The sequence below is a fragment of the Ovis aries genome, chromosome 5 (genome assembly GCF_016772045.2).
Source record: "Ovis aries strain OAR_USU_Benz2616 breed Rambouillet chromosome 5, ARS-UI_Ramb_v3.0, whole genome shotgun sequence".
Classification (NCBI taxonomy): Eukaryota; Metazoa; Chordata; class Mammalia; order Artiodactyla; family Bovidae; genus Ovis; species Ovis aries.
The window spans coordinates 99003010-99029641 of record NC_056058.1 but is presented as its reverse complement, the minus strand read 5'-3'; the positions used below and the strand labels follow the sequence as shown (position 1 = coordinate 99029641).

At 36.5% G+C, this 26632-nt stretch overlaps 1 protein-coding gene across 1 annotated transcript in view; it reads left to right on the top strand.

The window, feature by feature from the left end:
• Window positions 1–26632, top strand: part of SLCO6A1 (solute carrier organic anion transporter family member 6A1) — a 96845-nt gene that overhangs the window by 58258 nt on the left and 11955 nt on the right. Inside the window, exons 10-11 of the mRNA XM_027970643.2 lie at window positions 12841–12994; window positions 21019–21206. Coding sequence (XP_027826444.1) covers window positions 12841–12994; window positions 21019–21206 — 342 coding nt within the window. The remainder of the gene's footprint in view (window positions 1–12840; window positions 12995–21018; window positions 21207–26632) is intronic.

Genomic DNA, 26632 nt, shown 5'->3' with positions numbered 1-26632 from the left:
TTATACTAATTAAATAGCCTTATCGCTTAACCAACCCTGAGTTCTTGGTCGTTCATCAGATCTCTGTGATTGCCCAGATGTCCTTCTTTGTCTGTAGTCACCCCCAGTAGTTAAGGATGGCTGAGATGTGTCAGTGGCCCAAGGGAGAGGGTGGCAGCTGGCACATAGATCAGGCAGATGGGAAGCCGGATCCTTAAGCAGTGGAGGAGAACATATGTAGTTAGGTTGCTTTTAGAGAGAAACTGGGAGATAAGGCTTTTTCTGCCTGCTCCCTCTGTGCTAAGCTTGAGTTTATCGCTGCAGGAGGGGTATGCCCTTCCTTGGGCAGCAGTGGAGGAGAACATATGTAGTTAGGTTGCTTTTAGAGAGAAACTGGGAGATAGGCTTTTTCTGCCTGCTCTCTCTGTGCTAAGCTTGAGTTTATCGCTGCAAGAGGGTGTGCCTATTAATAACTGCTTTTTTGTTTACAGTCCTGTGAATACAAGGCCCATTGGCTATCACAGCCAAGTGATCCCGGGACCTGTCCCTTTCTTGGGCAGCAGTCAGAAAAGCTGGGATGAGAAATATGTGTGCTTGCTCCTTCCAGGGAGACTGGCCATTTGTACTGGGCTAGAGTGAGAAGTCAAAGGTGGTATCTGATGTCTTTCCCAGTCTCTGGGAAGATCACAGTCGGCTCCCAGATACCTGAGAATATACAACAGAGAGCACAAGTCTTGTGAAGCCTAAATATTTACTGCCTGGCTCCTCATAGAATGTATTCATTGATCCCTAATCTAAACCTACCTATTAAAAGGCAGTGATTGTCAGATTCTTTAAAAAAGTAAACCTAAGCCAGGCTTCAGCAATATGTGAACCGTGAACTCCCTGATGTTCAAGCTGGTTTTAGAAAAGGCAGAGGAACCAGAGATCAAATTGCCAACATCCACTGGATCATGGAAAAAGCAAGAGAGTTCCAGAAAAACATCTATTTCTGCTTTATTGACTATGCCAAAGACTTTGACTGTGTGGATCACAATAAACTGTGGAAAATTCTGAAAGAGATGGGAATACCAGACCACCTAACCTGCCTCTTGAGAAATCTGTATGCAGGTCAGGAAGCAACAGTTAGAACTGGACATGGAACAACAGACTGGTTCCAAATAGGAAAAGGAGTATGTCAAGGCTGTATATTGTCACCCTGCTTATTTAACTTATATGCAGAGTACATCATGAGAAACGCTGGACTGGAATCAAGATTGCTGGGAGAAATATCAATAACCTCAGATATGCAGATGACACCACCCTTATGGCAGAAAGTGAAGAGGAGCTAAAAAACCTCTTGATGAAAGTGAAAGAGGAGAGCAAAAAAGTTGGCTTAAAGCTCAACATTCAGAAAACGAAGATCATGGGATCCGGTCCCATCACTTGATGGGAAATAGATGTGAAAACAGTGGAAACAGTGTCAGACTTTATTTTTGGGGGCTCCAAAATCACTGCAGATGGTGACTGCAGCCATGAAATTAAAAGACACTTACTCCTTGGAAGAAAAGTTCTGACCAACCTAGATAGCATATTCAAAAGCAGAGACATTACTTTGCCGGCTAAGGTCTGTCTAGTCAAGGCTATGGTTTTTCCTGTGGTCATGTATGGATGTGAGAGTTGGACTGTGAACAAGGCTGAGCACTGAAAAATTGATGCTTTTGAACTGTGGTGTTGGAGAAGACTCTTGAGAGTCCCTTGGACTGCAAGGAGATCCAACCGGTCCATTCTGAAGGAGATCAACCCTGGGATTTCTTTGGAAGGAATGATGCTAAAGCTGAAACTGCAGTACTTTGGCCACCTCATGCAAAGAGTTGACTCATTGGAAAAGACTCTGATGCTGGGAGGGATTGGGGGCAGGAGGAGAAGGGGACGACTGAGGATGAGATGGCTGGATGGCATCATGGACTCGATGGACATGAGTCTGAGTGAACTCTGGGAGATGCTGATGGACAGGGAGGCCTGGCGTGCTGCGATTCATGGGGTCGCAAAGAGTCAGACATGACTGAGCAACTGAACCGAACTAAAGCTAAACTCAGTCTAAATGAAATCTATAATAAATAATGACATATATATTGAAAGTCAAAAGATGAAAATATCATGACATACAAACACTAAACAAAAGAAATCTAAAATAAATATATTAATATCAGGCTTTAGAATCAAGAATAAAGAAACTGGGATAAAGAAACTGGGATAAAGAAACATTGTAAAATTATAAAATGGTCAATTTACAAAGAGCAAGCAATTCTACTTAAATGTGCAGCTAACAACAGAGACTCAAGATCTAAGAGGAAAAAGCTAGTAAAACTGAAAGAAAAAAGATAAATCCAAACATATACTGGAAAACTTTATTACTACTCTCTCAACGGTGATAGAAAGTACTGAATAGCACAGTTAGTCAGCTTAAACTAATTCATGCTTATGGAACACTCTGGTCAACAGAAGCAGAATACCGATTCTCTTTGAATGCAAATGGAATATGTACCAAAATAGGCCATATTTTGGGTTATAAGACAGGCCTTTATAGTATAAAAGAACTGAAACTATACAGAGCACTATACCACAGCAGAATCAAACTATCATCAAACAACAATAATGAGACAATCTCTAAACACTTGGAAACCGCATAACACACTTCTAAGAACCCACAGATCAAAGAAGTCGGAAGAGAAATTAACAAAACACATTTACCTGAATGAAAATGAAAATACCACATACCGTAATTGTGGGACCAAACTAAAACAGTATTGAGAGGAAAATTTATAGTACTAAATGCATACAATAAAAAATAGGAAATATCTCAGTAATCTAAGGTCCCACCCAAGAATTTAAGAGCAAAATAAACTCAAAAGAAGCAGAAGGAAGCAAATGATAATACAAATAGAAATCAATCCAACAAAAAAACACCTTATTCTTTTAAAGATCAATAAAATTGACAGATCACTAGCAAGATTAACAAAGAAAAAAAGCAGAAAACATACAATTTACCATTATGAGGAATAAAACAGGCAATAACTATCTTCATAGATATTTAAATAATAATAAGGGCCTACCAAAAGTAACTCCATGCATATAAATTTGACAAGTAATATGGACTAATTCTTGAAAATGAAAAAAAAAAAAAAACCTCACCCAAAATGAACTAGATAATTTGAATAGTTATAGAAGGAACTATTAAACAAATTGAATCCACCATTTACAAAGTACCCCTAAAACATATTCTAGCCCAGATGATTTCACTGGAGAATTCTACCAAATATTTAAGGAATTAACAGTGATTCTACACAGTATCTTCTAGAAAGTATAAAAGGAAAGAATACTTCCTAACTTGATTGATGAGGCTGGTATTGTTCTGATAGCAAAGCCAAAGACAGTAAAAAAAAAAAAAAAAAAAGGATCACACAGAACAATATCTCTCATAAACTTAGATGCAATAGCATCAACAAAACATTAGCAAGTTAAATGCAACAATATATATTACAAATTTATACAAAAACTATACCTTCCTGGTGCCTAATATTCATCCTCTCTCCTGTTTGGGGCTCATTCAGTGTACATGTCGGTCAGGGCCTTGCCTCATCTATCCTTCTTCAGTGGATCTTCCCAACCCAGGAATCAAACTGGGCTCTCCTGCATTGCAGGCAGATTCTCTACCAACTGAGCTATCAGGAAAGCCCCCTAAATCATTCAAAAGGAGATACATACTAGTCTTCTCATCAGCAGGTGTATGAGTTAGGCTCATCTGATTGGACTGCTCCCTCAAGATTTTGATATTTGAGAAAGTAAGAAAAAAGCCCATGGTCAGCCAGAGATTACCTGCAGCACCCAGTATAAAACTGGATACTGCAGTGCATCAGATCCTGGGGGTGGAGGCACGGGGGACATCTCGCTAAGATTAGTCCTATAATGTACTTTTGCTTGCCTTTTTTGGGTTCTCGATGGTTTTTAGAATCTACTTTTTGAGCCTTCTTACTTATTTCTATGAGCTCTTTGACATATTTTCAATAAATTCATGCACTTTACCCAGAACTAGTGCATGCTGCCTATATTGGTTCAAATACATAGTTTATAAATAAAAAAATGATAGTCTTAAAAATGATTTTAAATATAGCTACTTTTTCAAATTACTAATAATGTAAATTAAGATCCTTTGATTTCCTTATAAATTTATATTTAGCAATTATTCTGGATTTCCACTTTCAGCCAAGATGGATTAACACATTTCCCCTACTACAAAAGCCAACCAAAATTTTGACAAAAATTGAAACAGTGGTTTACATGACAGAGGACTCGGTCAGTGAAAGACAGTGATACATGAGAGGTAGGAAACATTTAAGGTGAGCCTTATAATTCCTCCAGTTTACTGCCTTAAGAGGGTTTTGAGGTCATGGTACAGGAAGGGGGAACCATACAGATTCTGTCAAACTCTCTGAGTTGAAGCAATGAAGCTGAGAGTCCAGAAAAAATCAGTGCAGCTAGAGTTCAGAGGATAGTATACCAGAAGACACAGCGTATCTACAGAGGATTAAGTATGAAGCAGAGTACTAACTAGCATATATGTGAGTAAAGTAGCTGAGTCTAAGGCTACAAAGGAAAAAAAAAATTAAAGCAAGCAGAACCCATCACACACACACTGTTGGGGTTAGTACCTGTTCTGACCAGTTAGACTGGGAAACCGCCAAAATCACAGAGCGTATAGAATACACAAGGATCTTGCCTCAGTAATGGGTAATAATTAGCTCTAAACTGAGCACTACTTTGGCTCTAACAGATCTTGGAAACAAGAGCTTAAAAAGGCAAAGTATTTACCTATAAATTAGCTGCATTCCAGAACAAAGCTTATTTATAAAAATACAAAAATATCTAGTTTCCAAAATAGTGAAATTTACAAGACCTAATAACCCTTAAAAAATTAAAAGAAATTCAAATCAGCAGAAAAATACAACCCATAATGATTAGCAAAATTACAGACCCATAACTGATACATATGTTAAAATTATCAGAGAAGAATGTTAACACAGTTATTATACTAGTAATCCATATGATAAAAATTCAAGTAGAAGACAATTTAAAAATGCAAATAAAAATTCTAACCACTGCAATAATGTAAGAAAAAAATAAACAAAAAGCATGAGAAGCAAAACACTGTTATCACACAATTGCCTATGTAGAAAATCCAAAAAAAACACTATAATAAAATGAACTTAGCAAGTTTGTAAGATACTAATCAATCGACAAGAATCTATGTCATTTACATATGCTAGCTACAACTGTAGAAATCAATATTAAAAATAATATTATTAACTCCTATAAGGCTATCAATTGACTTTTCAACAGAAGCTCTAGGCCAGAAGGGAGTGGCTTAACGTATTTAAAGTGATGAAAGGGAAAAAATCTAATACTATACCAAACAGGGCTTTTATTCAGATGTGATAGAGAGATAAAAAGTTAGATAAGCAAAAGCTGAAAGAGTTCAGTTCAGTTCAGTTCAGTCACTCAGTTGTGTCCGACTCTTTGCGACCCCATGAATCGCAGCACGCCAGGCCTCCCTGTTCATCACCATCTCCTGGAGTTCACTCAGATTCATATCCATCGAGTCCGTGATGCCATCCAGCCATCTCATCCTTGGTTGTCCCCTTCTTCTCCTGCCCCCAATCCCTCCCAGCATCAGAGTCTTTTCCAATGAGTCAACTCTTTGCATGAGGTGGCCAAAGTACTGCAGTTTCAGCTTTAGCATCATTCCTTCTAAAGAAATCCCAGGGCTGATCTCCTTCAGAATGGACTGCTAAAGAGTCTTCTCCAACACCACAGCTCAAAAGCATCAATTCTTCGGTGCTCAGCCTTCTTCACAGTTCAACTCTCACATCCATACATGACCACAGGAAAAACCATAGCCTTGACTAGACGGACCTTAGTCGGCAAAGTAATGTCTCTGCTTTTGAATATGCTATCTAGGTTGGTCATAACTTTTCTTCCAAGGAGTAAGCGTCTTTTAATTTCATGGCTGCAGTCACCATCTGCAGTGATTCTGGAGCCCCCAAAAATAAAGTCTGCCACTGTTTCCCCTGTTCCCCATCTATTTCCCATGAAGTGATGGGACCGGATGCCATGATCTTCGTTTTCTGAATGTTGAGCTTTAGGCCAGCTTTTTCACTCTCCTCTTTCACTTTCATCAAGAGGCTTTTTAGCTCCTCTTCACTTTCTGCCATAAGGGTGGTGTCATCTGCATATCTGAGGTTATTGATATTTCTACCGGCAATCTTGATTCCAGCCTGTAGTTTCTTCCAGTCCAGCGTTTTTCATGATGTACTCTGCATATAAGTTAAATAAGCAGGGTGACAATATACAGCCTTGACATACTCCTTTTCCTATTTGGAACCAGTCTGTTGTTCCATGTCCAGTTCTAACTATTGCTTCCTGACCTGCATACAGATTTCTCAAGAGGCAGGTCAGGTGGTCTGGTATTCCTATCTCTTTCAGAATTTTCCACAGTTTATTGTGATCCATACAGTCAAAGGCTTTGGTGTAGTCAATAAAGCAGAAATAGATGTTTTTCTGGAACTCTCTTGCTTTTTCCATGATTCAGCGGATGTTGGCAATTTGATCTCTGGTTCCTCTGCCTTTTCTAAAACCAGCTTGAACGTCAGGGAGTTCACGGTTCACGTATTGCTGAAGCCTGGCTTGGAGAATTTTGAGCATTACTTTACTAGCATGTGAGATGAGTGCAATTGTGTGGTAGTTTGAGCATTCTTTGGCGTTGCCTTTCTTTGGGATTGGAATGAAAACACCTTTTCCAGTCCTGTGGCCACTGCTGAGTTTTCCAAATTTGCTGGCATATTGAATGCAGCACTTTCACAGCATCATCTTTCAGGATTTGAAACAGCTCAGCTGGAATTCCATCACCTCCACTAGCTTTGTTCGTAGTGATGCTTTCTAAGGCCCACTTGACTTCACATTCCAAGATGCCTGGTTCTAGATTAGTGATCACATCATCATGACTATCTGTGTCATGAAGATCTTTTTGTACAGTTCTCCCATGTATACTTGCCACCTCTTCTTAATATCTTCTGCTTCTGTTAGGTCCATACCATTTCTGTCCTTTATCAAGCTCATCTTTGCATGAAATGTTCCCTTGGTATCTCTAATTTTCTGGAAGAGAGCTCTAGTCTTTCCCAATCTGTTGTTTTCCTCTATTTCTTTGCATTGATCACTGAAGAAGGCTTTCTTATTTCTTCTTGCTATTCTTTGGAACTCTGCATTTAGAGCACCACTAAACTAGTTTTATAAAAAAATATTAAAAGGACTTCTCTAACTGAAAAAGAAAAGGCCATTACTAGAAACATGAAAATTACAAAACTCATTGGTGACAGCAATATGAAGGGAAGATAGTAAATCAACCACATATAAATTAGTAGAAAGACTAAAAGACAAAACTAATAAAACTATATCTGCAGTAAATAGTTAAAGGGTACACAAAAAGATGTAATCTAGGTAAAAAACAGGAAACACGGGTGGAGTAAAAATGCAGGGTTATTAAAATGTGTTTGAACTTGAGATAAATAACAAAATAATGATGTGTGTGTCTCTGTGTGTGTGTACCTACCTTATGGTAACTGAAAATCAAAAATCTCTTAGTTACATAGACAAACACACAACAAAGGAATCCAAACATAACACAAAAAATAGTCATCAAATCACAAGGGACGAGAGCAAAAGAAGAGGAAGGAACAAAAAGGACCCACAGAAACAAACCCCCCCAAATTGAACAAAATGACAGTAAAGTACCTACCTAGTAACAATTTCTTTAAATGTCAATGTTCTAAATACTCTAATGAAAATATATAGAGTGGCTGGAAAGGAGTCAAAACAGGATATAAAAACTACTAGAGCTCATTACTGAATTTGGTAATGTTGCAAGATATAAATTTAATACACAAAAATCTGTTGCATTTCTATACACTAACACCATACTATCAGAAATTTAGAAAACAATCTCCAGCTTCCCAGGTGGTCCAGTAGTTAAGAATCCACCTTGCAATGCAGGGGATACTGGTTTGATCCCTTGTCTGGGAAAATCCCACATGCTGTGAGGCAATTAGGCTGTGACCACAGCTACTGAGCCTGTGCACCCGAGAGTCCACAAGCCGCAGTTACTGAGGCTCAGAGACCGTGCTCTGCAGCAAAAGAAGCCACTGAAATGAGAAGCCCGCACACTGCAGTGAAGAGTAACCCACACTCACTGCAACTAGAGAAAGCCTGCACAGAGCAATGAAGACCCAGCACACCCAAAAACAAATACACTTTTAAAAATTAAAAGGAAAAGAAAACGATCCCATTCTAAATGCGTTACAAGAACAGAATACCTAGAGTAAATCTAAGAAGGTAAAGGACTTGTACGCAGAAGACTATAATGGACAGTGATGAATGAAATAGAAGATGACACACACAGACGGAAAGGTAGACCATGTTAGTGGGTGAAATAATTAATACTGTTGAAATGACTATACTACCCAATGAGAACTTCAGATTCAGTGCAATCCCTAAAAATATCAATGACATTTTTCAGAGAACTAGAACAACTAATGCTAAAATTTGTAAGGAAACAAAAGACCCTAAGCAGCCAAAATAATCTCATGAAAGAAGAAATCATGCTCCCCTGATTTCAAACTATACTACAGAGCTACAGTCATCAAAACATACAGCACAGGCAAAAAACAGACACATAAATCAGTGGAAATAAAACCGATCTTATATGGACAATTAAGCTACAACAATGAAGGTATATACAATGGGGAAAAGACAGCTTCTTCAACAAATGGTATTGGGAAAACTGGACAGCTACATGCAAAAGAATCAAACTGGTCTACTCTCTCATACCACAAACAAAAATAAATTCAAGATGGAGTGAAGACTTAAAGGTAAGACCTGAGATCACAAAAGTACTGGAAGAAAACAAGCAGTACATTCTTTGACTTCAGTCTTAGTGATAGTTTTGGATGAATTCCTCAGGCAAAGAAAACAAATAAAAAACAAACAAATGGGACTATATCAAACTAAAAATCTTTTGTTCAGTAAAAGAAAGCATCAGCAAAAGATAAAGGCTGTGTACTGAATGGGAGAAGATATTTGCAAAGGATATATCTGATAAGGGATTTATATCCAAAATATACAAAGCATACATACAAGTTTAGTTTCTACTCCTGGGTATTTAGCTGAAGAGAAGAAAAGCACTAATTAGAAAAGATATATGCACCTTAGTAATTATTACAGCATTATTTACAATAGCCAAGGTATAGAAACAACCCAAGTGCCTATGAATAGATGAATGTATAAAAAAAGATGTAACACACAAGCAGTGGAATATTAGTCATAAATAATAATGAAATCTTTGCCATTTGTAACAATGAAGATGGAAATAGAGGGTATTTAAATATAAGTTAAATATGTCAAAGACAAATACTGTATGATTTCACTTATGTGTGGAATCTATTTAAAAAGTGAATGAACAAACATCACAAAACAGAATAAACACAGAGAACAAACAATTGCTTGCCAGAAAGAAGGGAGTTGAGGGGAGGAATTAAATAGGTGAGGGAGTTTAGGAGGTACAAACTTTTAGTTGCAAAATAAGTGAGTCACGGATATGAAATGCACAGTGTGGGCATTATAGTCAATGACTGTGTAATATCTTTGTGTGGTGATGTACTGTAACTAGACTTAGTGTGATGGTAAGTTTGAAATGTATAGAAAACCACATCACCATGCTGTGTAATAGGAACTAATAGTGTTGTAGACCAATTATACTTCAAAAACCAACCAACCAATCAACTAACTCATAGAAAAATAAATCAAGTTTGTTACTAAGGCAGGGGTTTAAGGGAGCAGAAACTGAACAGAGGCAGTGGAAATGTACAAACTACCATTTATATATGAGTACTAGGGATGTAATGGACACTAGACAAATGCAATTAATACTGCCCCATATTATAGATGAAAGTTGTTAAGAGTAAATTCTAAGAGTTCTCATTACAAGGAAATTTTTTTTCTTTATTTAATTTTATGTTGATGATGGATGCTCACTAAACTTATTGTGGTAATCATTTCATGGCATGTGTAAGTCTAATAATTATGCTGTACACCTTAAGTTTATAAAGTGTAAATTATATCTCAATAAAACTAGAAAAGCTTAAAAAATAATATTAACAATACTATTAAGCAAGAAAAAATTCTGTAGAAGAAAAGATCAGTATTCAAAAATCTTTGGTATTTAATACACTACCTACAAACAACTTGAAATTGATATTAAACAACAATACCATTAGCAATAGTATCAACAAAAAGAAAAATTTAAAGATAAATATGATAGAAAATATAAAAACTCTATACAATGATTACTGTAAAACATGCTGAGAGAAATTAAAGACCTAAATTTTAAAATGAAGATGTATCCAATGTTGGTGGAATAAAAGACTCAATATCTTTAAGATGTTAATCTTCAGATGTTAATACAAAAATTAATGTGTATATTCGATGTAATCACAACCAAAATCCTAGTGAGCTTCCTTCTTTAGATATTGGAGAAATGACGTTTAAATTCATATAGTTACACAAAGGACCTAGAAAAACCGCAAACAATTCTAAAGAACAAAGATGGAGGACTAACACTATTTGATTTCAAGACATTATAAAGCCACAATAATCAAGAAAGTAGTATTGGTGTAATATAGACAAATAAGTCAGTGGAACAGAATAAAGTCCAAAAGTACACAAATACATATATAGATAATTGATTTATGGTAGAGTGAATATGCAGTTTATGGAACATTTAGATATCTATATTTAAACAAATAAACTTTGATCTGTATATTATACAATGCTAATAGTTAATTTTAAATGGATTGTAGATGTAAAATATACAATTTCAGGGATATGAGAAAAAATTTATGTGAACTTGTGTTCAGCAAAGATTTCTTAGATATGACACCAAATATGTGATCCATAAAGAAACGTTGATAAATTGGACTTAATTAAAATAAAAAACACATGCTCTTTGAAAGAGTCCATTAAAGTAATGCAGAGACAGACCATAGACTATGAGAAGATATTTGAAAATTATATGTTTAACAAAGAACTTGATCTCTTGATAATATTAACAACTCTCAATGCTTAATAACAGTTCAATTCAGTTCAGTCGCTCAGTCGTGTCCGACTCTTTGTGACCCCATGAATTGCAGCACACCAGGCCTCCCTGTCCATCACCAACTCCCGGAGTTCACTCAGATTCACGTCCATCGAGTCCATGATGCCATCCAGCCATCTCATCCTCGGTTGTCCCCTTCTCCTCCTGCCCCCAATCCCTCCCAGCATCAGAGTCTTTTCCAATGAGTCAACTCTTTGCATGAGGTGGCCAGAGTACTGCAGTTTCAGCTTTAGCATCATTCCTTCCAAAGAAATCCCAGGGTTGATCTCCTTCAGAATGGACTGGTTGGATCTCCTTGCAGTCCAAGGGACTCTCAAGAGTCTTCTCCAACACCACAGTTCAAAAGCAGCAATTCTTCAGTGCTCAGCCTTCTTCACAGTTCAACTCTCACATCCATACATGACCACAGGAAAAACCATAGCCTTGACTAGACGGACCTTAGTTGGCAAAGTAATGTCTCTGCTTTTGAATATGCTATCTAGGTTGGTCATAACTTTTCTTCCAAGGAGTAAGCATCTTTTAATTTCATGGCTGCAGTCACCATCTGCAGTGATTCTGGAGCCCAAAATGGGGAGAAGATTTGAACAGATATTTAACCAAATAATAAATATAGATGGAAAATAAGTGCATGGAAAGATGTCTAGCATCAGTCATTAGGGAAACTCATATTCAGTTCAGTTCAGTTACTCATTCGTGTCTGACTCTTTGTGACCCCATAGACTGTAGCACGCCAGGCCTCCCTGTCCATCACCAACTCCCTGAGTTCACCCCAACCCATGTCCATTGAGTCAGTGATGCCCTCCAACCATCTCATCCTCTGTTGTTCCCTTCTCCGCCTGCCTTCAATCTTTCCCAGCATCAGGGGCTTTTCAATTGAATCAGTTCTTTGCATCAGGTGCCCAAAGTAGAGTTTCAGCTTCAGCATCAGTCCTTAAAATGAATATTCAGCACTGATTTCCTTTAGGATGGACTGGCTGGATCTCCCGGCAGTCCAAGGGACTCTCAAACTATATCTTTGTTAGAATGTCTAAAATTAAAAAGATTCTTCCACGTGTTGGCAAGAAATAAAGGAAACAGTTGAAATCTTATACACTGTTTCTGAGAATATGAAATAATACAATCACTTTGGAAAACTAATTGACAGTTTCTTAAAAAGTTAAATGAACACCTACCATATGATCCAAAAATTCTAGTCCTTGATGTTACTCAAGAGACGATACAAAGACCATGTAAAGACCAACTTCACGAAAGAAGTCAGACGAAGAAAGGGCACATACTGTATTTTCATAAAATGCTTTGAAATTGAAAGTAATGAATAGTGTCAGAAAGTAGATCAGCAGATACCATGGGGTGGAGGAATCATTCATACAAAGGAGCATGAGGGAACCGTTGCAGGTGACGATCATGTTCTTTAACATGATTGCAGTGATGATTTCACAAGTGTATGTGAATTGTATACCCAGTATATGTACAGTTTATTGTATATCAGTTATACCTAAATCTGTTAAAATTAATAATCATATTTTATTGATCTCATTGATATCTCAATGTGTGTGTTAATATGTATAACACAGTAGTATTCTAATTACATTCAATTTCCTTTTTTTTTTTTTTTACAGAACAGGGCAGTTGGGAAACCTGACAGCTCCTTGCAATTCTCATTGTAAATGCTCAACTGCATTTTATTCTGCTACATGTGGAAGAGATGATATTGCATATTTTTCTCCTTGCTTTGCAGGTTGTACACAGTCTAAAACATTAAAGGCTAGCAAGGTTATTATCTTCTATTATACTTCTTTCTCTCCATTAAGAAGTGCATCTTATGGATGTTTATATTTTACTCTTGTTCTCTACAAAATCCTTTTTTTTCCCTTATTTTCCCTTTTCTTAAATTTTTCTTAAAGTGTGGATTTATTGGTCACAATTCATAGGACTTATGGAGAACCGTAAGTGAAGTGAAAGTGTTAGTCACTCAGTGGAGTCCGACTCTGTGACACCATGGACGGTAGCCTGCCAGGCTCCTCTGTCCATAGGATTCTCCAGACAAGAATACTCAAGATTCCCTTCTCCAGGGGATCTTCCCAACCCAGGGATGGGACCCGGGTCTCCTGCATTGTAGACAGATTCTTTACCATCTGAGCCACCAGGGAAGCCTAGGAATGACTTTGGGGTCCATATTTTATTCAGTGTTTCTCTCTCTTCTCTCTTTGCCTAGTCTTTGTGAGGGGAAGAGAAAAACAAAGAGCATTTTTCCTCACATATGGACATTATACCATCTTCCCAAGTAGGCAATAAGGTACTTTATTAGTACTTCATTTATTAGTATCTACACCACAATATTCTTTTTTGCTGTTACAAACAGATAATTTTATTACAAGATAATAACGTACCTGACCAACTTTAGTTCATCATTGTCGTATTTTCTCTGGCCTATGATTTAACAATATATCTTCAGTTTTTATTGAATGTTTATATTGAAAAGGTTATATACCCTTGAAAAATTTTTTTCTTAAATGTTTAAAATGATTGTTTAAATTTTTTAAATTTAGGATGGTTATTTATAAATATTATATATTCTAAAAACTGTTACATATTTTAAATGATTTATATATTTTAAAATATATTTAAAATATTTTAAATCATTCAAAATAGGTTACTATGGAAACCTTTAAATGTAGTAGAAAAGCATAATGGACTCCTATATGTTACTCATCTTCAACAATTTATTAACTTATGGAAAATCTTATTTTAAATAAACGATTTTTTAAGTGTTCACATTGTAACCACAGTATAAAGCAGAACTGTTTGACTTTGTTGTTTTGATGCCATGGGATATTCAAGAGCCAAAAATTCCATTCACTGAAATGCTCTAACCCCTCTTTCTTTTTCTGGGGAATCCCTTTTAGGGATTTTTTTCTATTTCATAAAAATCTTTATATTTAATTTGTCTAAGGAATAATTAATTCTTAAGGAATAATGAAGTAATTCACAAAATAGTGACTCAAACTGTGTGATAACATTTTTTTTTATATCATTGGTATTGACATAATACACTATCATCTGTAAGATAGATAGCTGGTGGGAAGCTGCTGCATAACACAGGGAGCCCAGGCTGATGCTCTGTGATGACAGATGATGCTGAATAAAAATGAAAATAATAAAATATTTTTGACCAAAAATTAGATGTTACAAATTACCCAAGACAAACAATTAGTTTGAAAAGCAATAAAGTCTCTGAAGGAAAACTGACCATAGTAGATGTTACTATTAGTACCATTTGATACAGATGAAGCCAGTTAATGGATAAAACATACATTAACTTCAAGTGGGAAAGAATTGATACCAATAAACATAATTTTAACAAAATGAAAATTAAGTAAGAGAAATACCACATATAAAAAAGCTATTGTGTCTAAATTGTGTTAATGGAATTCCTTCTGGAAATTTTTTTTTCAATGAAAATATGTCAGCTTTGAAATAATTCTGATTAAATGTTCATATTCAAAGTATGATCAGGGTCAAATGTGTTAGAATTGAGTGCTCTTCAGTTAGATTTATGCAAAAATTTACAAGAGGAGTGGTAGGAAACACTACACCTCTGAAGATTTCTAATTTTCTGTAGAAAATCACAGCTATACCAAAGCTGGAAACAGATATCTGCTATTCATGTTGATAATATTCCAAGTGTTTTGCCTCCTTGAGATCCACATGTATTGCTATTATCCATGCTATCAAAGACCTTCAAATATCCTAACATAGATATGAAAGAAATCTCTAGCTTTTCTTCATGATCTTTTCACTGGGACTAGTTCTTTTCAGCAGCTGATATGGCTTTCATCATAAAATAGCAGTTTCAGGGGCTTCTTGTAGAGACTGCTCTCATTGAACAGGAGCCTCATTCTAATTATTTATAGAGAAGGGAAGTCAATATTGTCCAAAGTATTAAGGATTACAAGAAGCCAGGCTTAGGGTCTCTTCCAGTTGAAACACCCCTAGAATATTTTAATTTCATTTACTGATTTGCCTCCTTTGTGTTACTTTTGTCATATATATTTTATTCCCTCATATACTTTTAAGGACACATATCCTTTTTGTTGGGCTTCCCTGGTGGCTCAGCTGGTGAAGAATTCACCTGCAATGCCGGAAATCCCACATCAAAGGGTCGGGAAAATCCCCTGGAGAAGGGATAGGCAACCCACTCCAGTATTCTTGGGTGACATATTCCAGTATTCTTGCAGACATATGTAATTTTGATAAACTATGTAAATTATGGGCTTCCCTGGTGACTCAGATGGTTAAGAATCTGCCTGCAATGCAGGAGACCTGGGTTCGATCCCTGGGTTGGGAAGATCCCCTGGAGGAGGAAATGGCAACCCCCTCCATGGACAGAAGAGCCTGGCAGGCTACAATCCACGGGGTCACAAAGAGTCAGACACAGCACACACCACACCCTTTTTGTTGTTGTTTTGTACAGTCAATATGCATTTATATTTGCCCATTTCCTTGCATTTTCATGTTTTCATATGAGGTTATTTTCTTTCTTCTTGAAGAACCATATTTTACCTTCCATTTCTGAAAAGAAAAACTGTTTTCACTTGGCATGGAATTCTATATTGGTAACGATCTGTCCCCACTCCCTGCCCCACCCCTACATTTGGAAGATGCCATTATATCGTCTTTATGTCTCGGCTGCTTAGCTGCTTTTAAAATTTTCTCTTTAATTTTTGATTTTCAAGAATTTTACTGTGATGTGCTTGGATGTGGTTTTCATTATAATCATTTTGCTAGAGTTTCACAGAATGTCTTTAGTTTTTGGATTTTTGTCTATCAGTTGGAAAATTCTTGGTAATTGTTTCTCCCTCATTTTCTCCTCTTTTATTGGAGGGAGAAGCACTATATATTAGCTTAATATTGTTGTGTAACACATTATTACAGCCTTAGTGTCTTTAAATAATACTCATTTATTAGCTGACAGGATCAGAAGTCCAGATATGGGCATCGCTCAGTCCTCTGCTCAGAGTCTCACAGACTGAAATCAGGGTATTGGTTGAAATATATTCCTTTCTGGAGGCTCTGGGGGAAAAAACCTACTTCCAAGCTCATTCAGATTATGGGCCAAATTTAGTTCCTTTGGACTGTAAAAAATGAAGCCTCCTTTTGTTTGTTAGCTGTCTGCCAAGGGCCGATTTTAGGTCTCAGAGGCCACCCCCCTTCTTTGCTACATGACTCCTTCCACCTTCAAAGCCAGCAAGGGAATCTCCCTTATGACACATGCTCTGAATCTCTGAGTTTAGGAAAGGCCCAGTTGCTTATATACACTATCTGATTGGGTGAGGTTTGCCACCTCTTAGCAATGCCATGTAACATAAACTTAGTAAGAGGATTACAGTTCACCAGTTTCCATCAACCTAGGGATTATGCAGGTTTATAAAACAGAGGGGTGGGATTCTTAGGTGCCATTTTAGAATTCTGCCTAACACTAGACTACAAATAGACTTTTCTACTGTGTCCCATCCTTTTTTTTTTTTTTTTGCTTTTGCTTTCTTTCTCTATTTTCCATCTCCTTTTATCTGTTTAGATGTGTCCTATTGGCCTGTCTTCCAGTTGCTAGTTCTGTTTTCTGCAGTGTCTGCTCTGCTGTTAAACCCATTAACTGAGGTGGTAAGTTTACTCATTGTATTTTTCAGTTCTAACACTGTGTTTTTGCAGAATCCAAACCCCTGGGGAAATTTTACATTCCTTAAGATATTTTATCCATTTACCTTCTATTTTCTGGAAAATATTAATTATACTGTTTTAAAGTTCTTCTTTTCAGGTCTACTATTTGTAGTAGCCTACTTATGTTTGTTCCTCTAGTTTTAAGCCAATTATTCTTGTCATTTTGCATACTTTGTAATGATATATGAAATCCTAAACATTATATATAAAAAATATATCAACATAATTATACAACCATCTATTTCTCTATTTTGGCTTCATACATTTTCAAACTCTCTCACTGTGTGCATAACATTAATAATTGTCACAGCTTCTTGATGAATTGTTTATCTTTACAAAATGTTCCTTCCCAACTCTGATAATACTCTTTTTCTTAAAGTATATTTTATGTATTAAATAGTCACTATAGATTTTCTTGCTGATTTCATGGTGCATCTTATTTCTATCATTTTATTTTCCAATGGTTTGTGTCTTTATGTTTAAAGTCTCTCCCGTAGCCCGTGGATAATATGCTTTTGCTTTTTTCCACGTTTCTGCTAATGTCTGTCTTTCAACTGGCATATTTAGACAACTGACAATTATTGTAATTATTGATAGTGTAGAGTTAGATCTGTCTTCCTCTTTTATTATTTGGATTAAATATTTTTTTAATGTTTCAGTTTTAATTTAACTTTGCCATTTTGGTTATATCTCTTTGGTTATAACTCCACAGAGCCTAATATCTTGTAATTCCATCATCTGTTCACTAAGCTTTCTTCATATTTTCACTTTTCCTGTTGGACAGCTTAGGTTCTATGGCCTACAGTTGTTTGTTGTGCTAGATATCTACTTTTCACCTTCTCTACCTACTCATTGTTCCAGAAGACTAGACTATAGGATGAGAGTTTCTTTGCCCTCTAGCTGCAGACTGGATTATATGCTAGCAAGAAGTCCCAGTAGAAAATCAGAAATATGGGGTAGGAGAAAATAAAGTCATTGGGTTTATTTTCTTGGTTCCCTCTCCGTGCCTTGGACTGGCCGCTCTTGCCCTACAAAGCTTAGTTTCTTTCAGGGAGGCCTTCTCCATATGACTCTCTCCTTCTGGTAACCATTCTTACCCTCAGTTCAGTTCAGTTCAGTCGCTCAGTCGTGTCTTACTCTTTGAGACCCCATGAATTGCAGCACGCCAGGCCTCCCTGTCCATCACCAACTCCCAGAGTTCACTCAAACTCACGTCCATCGAGTCAGTGATGCCATCCAGCCATCTCATCCTCTGTCGTCCAGTTCTCCTCCTGCCCCCAGTCCCTCCCAGCATCAGTCTTTTCCAATGAGTCAACTCTTCTCATGAGGTGGCCAAAGTACTGCAGTTTCAGCTTTAGCATCATTCCTTCCAAAGAACACCCAGGGCTGATCTCCTTTAGAATGGACTGGTTGGTTCTCCTTGCCGTCCAAGGGACTCTCAAGAGTCTTCTCCAACACCACAGTTCAGACATTAATTCTTCAGTGCTCAGCTTTCTTTGCAGTCCAACTCTCACATCCATACATGACTACTGGAAAAACCATAGCCTTGACTAGATGGACCTTTGTTGGCAAAGTAATGTCTCTGCTTTTGAATATGCTATGTAGGTTGGTCAGAACTTTTCTTCCAAGGAGTAAGCGTCTTTTAATTTCATGGCTGCAATCACCATCTGCAGTGATTTTGGAGCCCCCCAAAATAAAGTCTGACACTGTTTCCACTGTTTCCCATCTATTTCCCATGAAGTGATGGGACCAGATGCCATGATCTTAGTTTTCTGAATGTTGAGCTTTAAGCCAACTTTTTCACTCTTCTCTTTCACTTTCATCAAGAGGCTTTTTAGTTCCTCTTCACTTTCTGCCATAAGGGTGGTATCATCTGCATATCAAATCTACTTTTAAAATACATGCTGCATCTGATTATCTTCATCATTTTCTTTGATACCTGGGCCCCAATCACCACTGACTTGCATCTTATTTCAGTAGACTTTTAACTTTTCTCTGCTTTCACAGTTCAGTAGTATCAATATAGATGCTAAAGTGGTCCTTTTAAATATATCACTTATACATATACCCCTCCAATGATTTCATATTGCTAAGAATATAAACCAAAGTTCTTAATTGTTCTTGCAATTACCTACCAGTTTCTGTATAAATCCTTTCCTCATTACTCTGATCTTGTTTTCTCTTAGTTTTCTTTATGTCCACTCTCATTCAACCAAATTTTTCACCTTGTTTTCTTTAAACTTGTCAAGCAAGCTCAAGTCCCAAGTCTTTTTAATTTCTATTTTATTTTTCCTACCTGGAATATACTTCTTTCAGATGGCCACAGTGGCTCACTTCCTTACCTTCTTCAAATCTCTGCTTAAATATCGCTGTATCATTGTGGCATTACCCGACCATGCAAAACTCACCCCTACCATCTCTCTGAATTTTCCTTCCTTTATTTTTTTTCTCCATAGCATTCATCACCATGTGCTCCATTAAAGGTTCTTTTTATATGTTAAAAAATCACTTATCTTATGCCAGTAAATTTTCTACATGAGGGCAGGGATTTCTGTGGTGTGTTTACTTTGTTTTCATAATACCTAGAATGATGTTTCATACAAGGGCATTATAAAAGAAATATGATGGAAAGAATGGTTTGCTCTTTGGCTATTTCTATTTTTGTTTAACACATCCAGCAACCACTTAGCAGCTTCCCTAAACAACTGATATGACTTTTGTACCATCATTTTCTGAATCACTGAGGTTCAAGTCATTTTTATTTTCCCTTATTTTTTCACCAGTAACTTAGTTGAATATTTCTACTGAATTTTTAAAAATTATTACTATTAGTATGAGCAAACTCAGGGAGACAGTGAAGGACAGGGAAGCCTGGTGTGCTGCCGTACATAGAGTCACAAAAAGTTGGATGTGACTTAGCGACTGAACAATAAAATTATTTAATTTAGAATCTTCAATATATTAGCAAACTGCTTACTAGTTTTTGTATCTCCAGCTCTGTTTAGCTCTTCTTAGAAAATGTCACCTATTCATCTTCCTTGAATTACCAGTACTAAAATAACAACCTGAAGTTTTTATTGGTTCTCATTAGGGACTACATTATGACTTACATTGACTTTAGGCACTTTTGCTTTTGTAAATGTCTTCTTTCACTTAAAACAAAAGAAAGAGAGAGAGAGAATTTGATTTAATGTTCAACTGCAATGGTGTAAAGACAAATATGATGCAGGCTTGATACATTATAATATATTTCTTTATTATGACATTTATTTTTTCTCTGATTTTAAAAAACACTAAAATTAAAACCTCTATTTTGGTCCTGAAAGTATTGTGGGCCCTAGGCATACTGCGCCTCCTCTGCCTAACAGATAGCAGCCCTGTCATCATCACATACAGAGTAAAGTCTTATCTTTTCATCACAGTTCTAAAACTGTCTGTAATTGAGTAATTCTCCTTATTTCAAATCCCATCTAAAATTCCATTTTGTTCATTATATTTTCCTTATTCATTCTCAACTCATATCTCTCTCAGTTATTATACAATTAAATATAACTATTTTTAGTGAAATTTCTTAAATTAATGGAATATTTCCTAAGTAACTATAATTGTATATTCACATGTACACAATTCTTTGTTAGGTAAAATGCCTTGATATTATTTATCATGAGTGCTTAGTTTATAAATTAACAACAACGACGATTTAATGTAAGTATGTTTACTAATTGGGCTTTCCCGGTGGCTCAGCAGTAAAGAATCTGTCTGCAATGCAGGAGATGCAGGTTCAATCCCTGTATCAGGAAGATCCCCTAGAGGAGGAAATGGCAACCTACTCCAGTATTCTTGCCTGGAAAATCCCATGGACAGAAGAGCCTGGTAGGCTACAGACCATGGGGGTCACAAAGAGTTGGACATAACTTAGTGACTAAAACAACAAATATCAGCAACACAGCAAAAAATATTTACTAATAAAACTGCCTAGTCTCCCTACAGTTAATGATTTAATTTTTATTTTATGACTATAAGAGCTTTTACCTTATGATTATATTTCTAAAGATTGTTTCCTATCTTCATTTTCATAGACATACTACAATTGTTCTTGCATTAAAGAAGGAATAGCAAGCTCAGATGATCAGGGTGATTTTATTGATGCATCAAGTGGGACATGTGATCCAAAGTGTTATAAATTACCTTTGTTCATTGCTTTTATCTTTGCTACAATTGTATTTTCTGCTTTTGCTGGTGTACCAAGCATCCTGACCATCCTTCGGTGTGTATATGTTATTCATAATCATTATTCATTTAATACATGTGAAAGACAATTTTAGGAAGCTTTTAGAATATTCCAGTAAATAATTTAAGCTTTTGTTTCAAGGTAGCAACTGCTCGAGGGGAAAATTGTTATATTTTCAAAATTCTTGTATGTGCTTAATCTTCTAATTTGTTTACAGAAGTTATGTAGAAAACAGATTTAGTTTAATTTAAAACTAAACATTAATTTTACATACCTGGAAATTTCATCGATATAGGAAAAATCTTAATTTTAACACATTATTTCAATGTTCATTCACTCGTTATAGATATTTATTGGCTACTTATTTCTATATTAGCCAGTTTGACTATGAGAAATCATCAGTGTCATCAATAAAGGAACAAAATAATAGCTTCTAGAATTTTGGAATTTTAATATATAAGTTGATTATTATTCTAAAATAAACAAACATTTGTTATTCATTTATTCTTCCTGAATATATGAAGTATATTTGATATTTTTATCATAGTAACAGAATAATTGGTCATTATTTTCAATTTTCTTTTTCAAAAGGCTAACATAAATCCTTAGGTCATGAGAAGCAATTTGTTGTCTGCTAGAAAAATAGACTAGAAAACATGAATAAATATATGCCAACAAAAAGTCTAAGTTGGGCATATATGGTCTCTGTCTTTAGTGAACTTGCAGTTTAAATGGTGACAAAACTTGAACATATCTGTAGGTGGGCTTTTAGTTTATTCACCTGTATCTGGTACTGAAACTACAAAGACCTTGTATGGACCTGTCTTTATGTTGCCTAGAGTTTAATAGGAGGAGAAAAACACATTAAAAGGAGTGCAGTGAGTACTCAGAATGCCTTGATTAGAGCTTGTACAGGTTGACCTGGGAACAAAGGAGAAAAAATGGTCATTTTTATCTAGGATGATTTGGAAATGCTTACAGACAATGTGGCACTTGAACTGAGTCATAAAGATGAGTAATTTCTCATAACGCAAGCAAACAGGGGACAGTTCTTAACAGGAAAAATAAGTAGGGAATGTAAGGCAAAAGTGTGTGAACCATATTGGCAAGGAGTTAGTTACAAGAGTACCATGATTGTGAATTGGACAGGGAGATTTGAGCTTGATAATGGCCTGGTCATGGAAGGCTTTCTTTGCCATGTTAACATGAATGATGTTATTCTGTGTACACCAGAAAGCCATTGAAGAGAGCAGACTTCAGAAGTAAAAGTTATCAAATACGTGTTTGAGATATATTACTTTGAAGATAGTCTGGGTGCTGGAGCTGATGGGGGAAAACTGGAAACAAAGAAAAGAACTTAGGAAACCATTTTAGAATTTATCTCTACTTAAAGAGAGAAAGAATAGATCATAATTGAGGAATATTTAGTTTGGAGAAAAGGGCAAGGTTATTAATTTGATGTTCCTGGTATAAAATGTGGAAAAATGTAGTACTACATTACTGCTAGTAAAGTAATGCTCAAAATTCTCCAAGCCAGTCTTCAGCAATATGTGAACCGTGAACTTCCAGATGTTGAAGCTGGGTTTAGAAAAGGCAGAGGAACCAGAGATCAAATTGCCAACATCCGCTGGATCATGGAAAAAGCAAGAGAGTTCCAGAAAAACATCTATTTCTGCTTTATTGACTATGCCAAAGCCTTTGACTGTGTGGATCACAGTAAACTGTGGAAACTTCTGAAAGAGATGGGAATACCAGACCACTTGATCTGCCCCTTGAGAAACCTATATGCAGGTCAGGAAGCAACAGTTAGAACTGGACATGGAACAATAGACTGGTTCCAAATAGGAAAAGGAGTATGTCAAGGCTGTATATTGTCACCCTGCTTATTTAACTTCTATGCAGAGTACATCATGAGAAACTCTGGGCTGGAAGAAGCACAAGCTGAAATCAAGATTGCCGGGAGAAATATGCAGATGACACCACTCTTATGGCAGAAAATGAAGAGGAACTGAAAAGCTTCTTGATGAAAGTGAAAGAGGAGAGTGAAAAAGTTGGCTTAAAGCTCAACATTCAGAAAACGAAGATCATGGCATCCGGTCCCATCACTTCATGGCAGACAGATGGGGAAACAGTGGAAACAGTGTCAGACTTCATTTTGGGGGTCTCCAAAACCACTGCAGATAGTGATTGCAGCCATGAAATTAAAGACGCTTACTTCTTGGAAGGAAAGTTATGACCAACCTCGATATCATATTCAAAAGCAGAGATATTACTTTGCCAAAAAAGGTCCATATAGTCAAGCCTATTGTTTTTCTAGTAGTCATGTATGGATGAGAGAGTTGGACTGTGAAGAAGGCTGACCACCGAAGAACTGATGCTTTTGAACTGTGGTGTTGGAGAAGACTCTTGAGAGTCCCTTGGACTACAAGGAGAACCAACCAGTCCATTCTAGAGGAGATCAGCCCTAGGTGTTCTTTGGAAGGACTGATGCTGAAGCTGAAACTCCAGTACTTTGGCCACCTCATGCGAAGAGTTGACTCTGGAAAAGACTCTGATGCTGGGAGGGATTAGGGGCAGGAGGAGAAGGGGACGTTAGAGGATGAGATGGCTGGATGGCACCACCGACTCGATGGATATGAGTTTGAGTGAATTCCGGGAGATGGTGATGGACAGGGAGGCCTGGCCTTCTCCAGTTCATGGAGTCACAAAGAATCGGACACGACTGAGCGACTGAACTGAACTGAACTGATGTCCAGATACCTAGTCTGGGAACTAAATGAATGATAATCCATTAACTGAGATAAGAAATTCAAGAAGAGAAAGCCCAGATTGGTGATAATGATTAAAGTATTGAGCATGCCCTATTTAAAGTTCATGTGAAACTAGTGAGCAAATATTCTCAGCAGTGAGATGAGAAAGATGATGTAATTTTCTAGAAGTCTGGTTCTGAATCTTCTCACTTCTGATAACTATACAAAGCAATAAGAATAAAACACATAAATATGCACACACAAACACACATGAGCACGCTTATAATGTTGTTTTAGTACAGTTATGGACAAAAAAAGAGTTGTAATTGCATATAAATATTACCAAAATTGAAGTAGAACAAGGAATCAGATAGTAGATTCATAAAGATATCACAAAAAGATACAGAAAATGTTGAGAGAGTCTTGGAATTGACAAATCTCAATATCTCCAGCATATATTACTGTTTCTCGGAAGGTGAGAGTTCCACCTTAAGATGAAAGTTCTGGGAGTAAGACCTAGGTAGATAAGTCAGAGCAGATTATTTTTGGAAAGAATGGGAGAAAAGCTTTGCAAAATGCCTGGGAGGTCCAGACAGCAGATCTCAAAAAGTGCCAGCAAAATGTACCTTCTATAAATGAATACATAACCTTGGAAAGCAAGAAATATGAAGAGATCTCAGAAGCTCAGAGCTGGCAATAGAAGTTCTTTTCAAGCAGGCCAGGTTTGCAGGAGTGGAGATGGTGTAACCACACATAGGGACTATATTAAAACCCCTCCTCTATATAAACAGAGAAGATCTCTTCAGTTTTGAAGCTTGGAAACCTGTTGCATGTTCCATTCCCATAACTTTCTGCCTCTAGTTTAAGAAAATGTATCTCATTCAAATATGGTTAAGTAAAAATGGATAAAAAAGGAAGAGTTCCTTCCTACATACCAAATAATTATAGTAAAATAAATTAAAATTATTAAGCATTACTTTGCTATAGACAGTGAAAATGCTCGAGAACAATGTTACCATGAATCCAATAAAAATATAAGCATAGCTATATGTTAACTGAATGCAGAGCTCCAGAGAATAGCAAGGAGAGATAAGAAAGCCTTCTTAAGTGAACTGTGCAGAGAAAATGGAAGAAAACAGTTGAATGGGAAAGACTAGAGGTCTCTTCAAGAAAATTGGAAATACCAAGGGAACATTTCATGTAAAGATGGGCACAATAAAGGACAAAAACAATATGGACCTATTAGAAACAAAAGATATTAAGAAGAGGTGACAAGAATACATAGAAGAACATTAAAAACAAAAAAAAAGTCTTAATGACCCAAGTAACCACAATGGTATGGTCACTCACCCAGAGCCAGACGTCCTGGAGTGTGAAGTCAAGTGGGCCTTAGGAAGCATTACTGCAAACAAATCTAATGGAGGTGATGGAATTGCAGCTATTTCAAATCTTAAAAGATGATGCTGTAGAAGTTCTGCACTCAATATATCAACAAATTTGGAAAACTGAGCAGTGGTCACAGGATTGGGAAAGGTCAGTTTTCATTCCAATCCCAAAAGAAAGGCAATGCCAAAGAATATTCCAACTCTGATACAGTTGTGCTCATTTCACCTGGAGCAAGGTAATTCTCAAAATCCTTCAAGCTGGACTTCAATAGTACATGAACCAAGAACTTCCAGATATATAAGCTGGATTTAGAAAAGGCAGAGGATGCCAAGAGCTGACTCATTGGAAAAGACCCTGATGCTGGGAATGATTGAGGGCAGGAGGAGAAGGGGACGACAGAGGATGAGATGGTTGGATGGCATCACCGATCAATGGACATGAGTTTGAGCAAGCTCTGGGAGACAGTGAAGAATAGGGAGGCCTGGCATAGGGGGTTGCAGAGAGTCGGACACGACTGAGCTACTGAACAAAAACAAAAATGTGGCCTAGAAGGCAGAGGGTGGAGAATATAAAAAAAGAGTAAGAAATGTATTAGTGAGAAGAGACAAATATAGAAGGTAGGAATAGGAGATCCACTGTGCACAGACAACTAACAAAAATTGGAGAAGTAAACAGGGTAAAGATCAAAAGAAAGAAAACTTGCTGGCTGCCTAATAGATGGGGAGAGAAGAGATATTATTATTTCATTTTAGTTTTTCACCCTTATGCTCAGCTTAGTATTAGTCTTAGTTCTAGTATTAATTAATTAAGTATGCCAGCTAATGTAAGTGGTTTAAATCTATGTGGTTAAATCTAAGTAGTATAACATAAGAAGTTTAAGGTGCTTGATGCCAGTCACCAGACCTTTTATCAAAGTATATCTAGTTATATCTTGGTTGGTTATAATTTGCCTTGCTGTCAGTTCTTAAAGAATATCTAGTATTTCAACATTGAGATATACTGTGGTAAAATTACTGGATTTAAAAATGAAAAAAAGTCCTTTTGTCATCTAAAAAAAAGAGAGAACTCAAAAATGTTTTGAATCAAATTTCTCATCGGTAGCATTCATCTCCTGAAAACTAGCCAAACAAAAGATCCTCCAGGAAAGAAACATTTGCTCATTACTTCATCATCAAAAAACTATTCTACAGTTATAAACAATTTGTATATGGATATATGCAGGAAATATTAATGCTATTTTTACAGACATTTTATTGAAGCATATTACATTTTCAGAAGACCGTGCTAAACTGCCAGTATAGATTGATAGATTTTTACAAAGTGAAG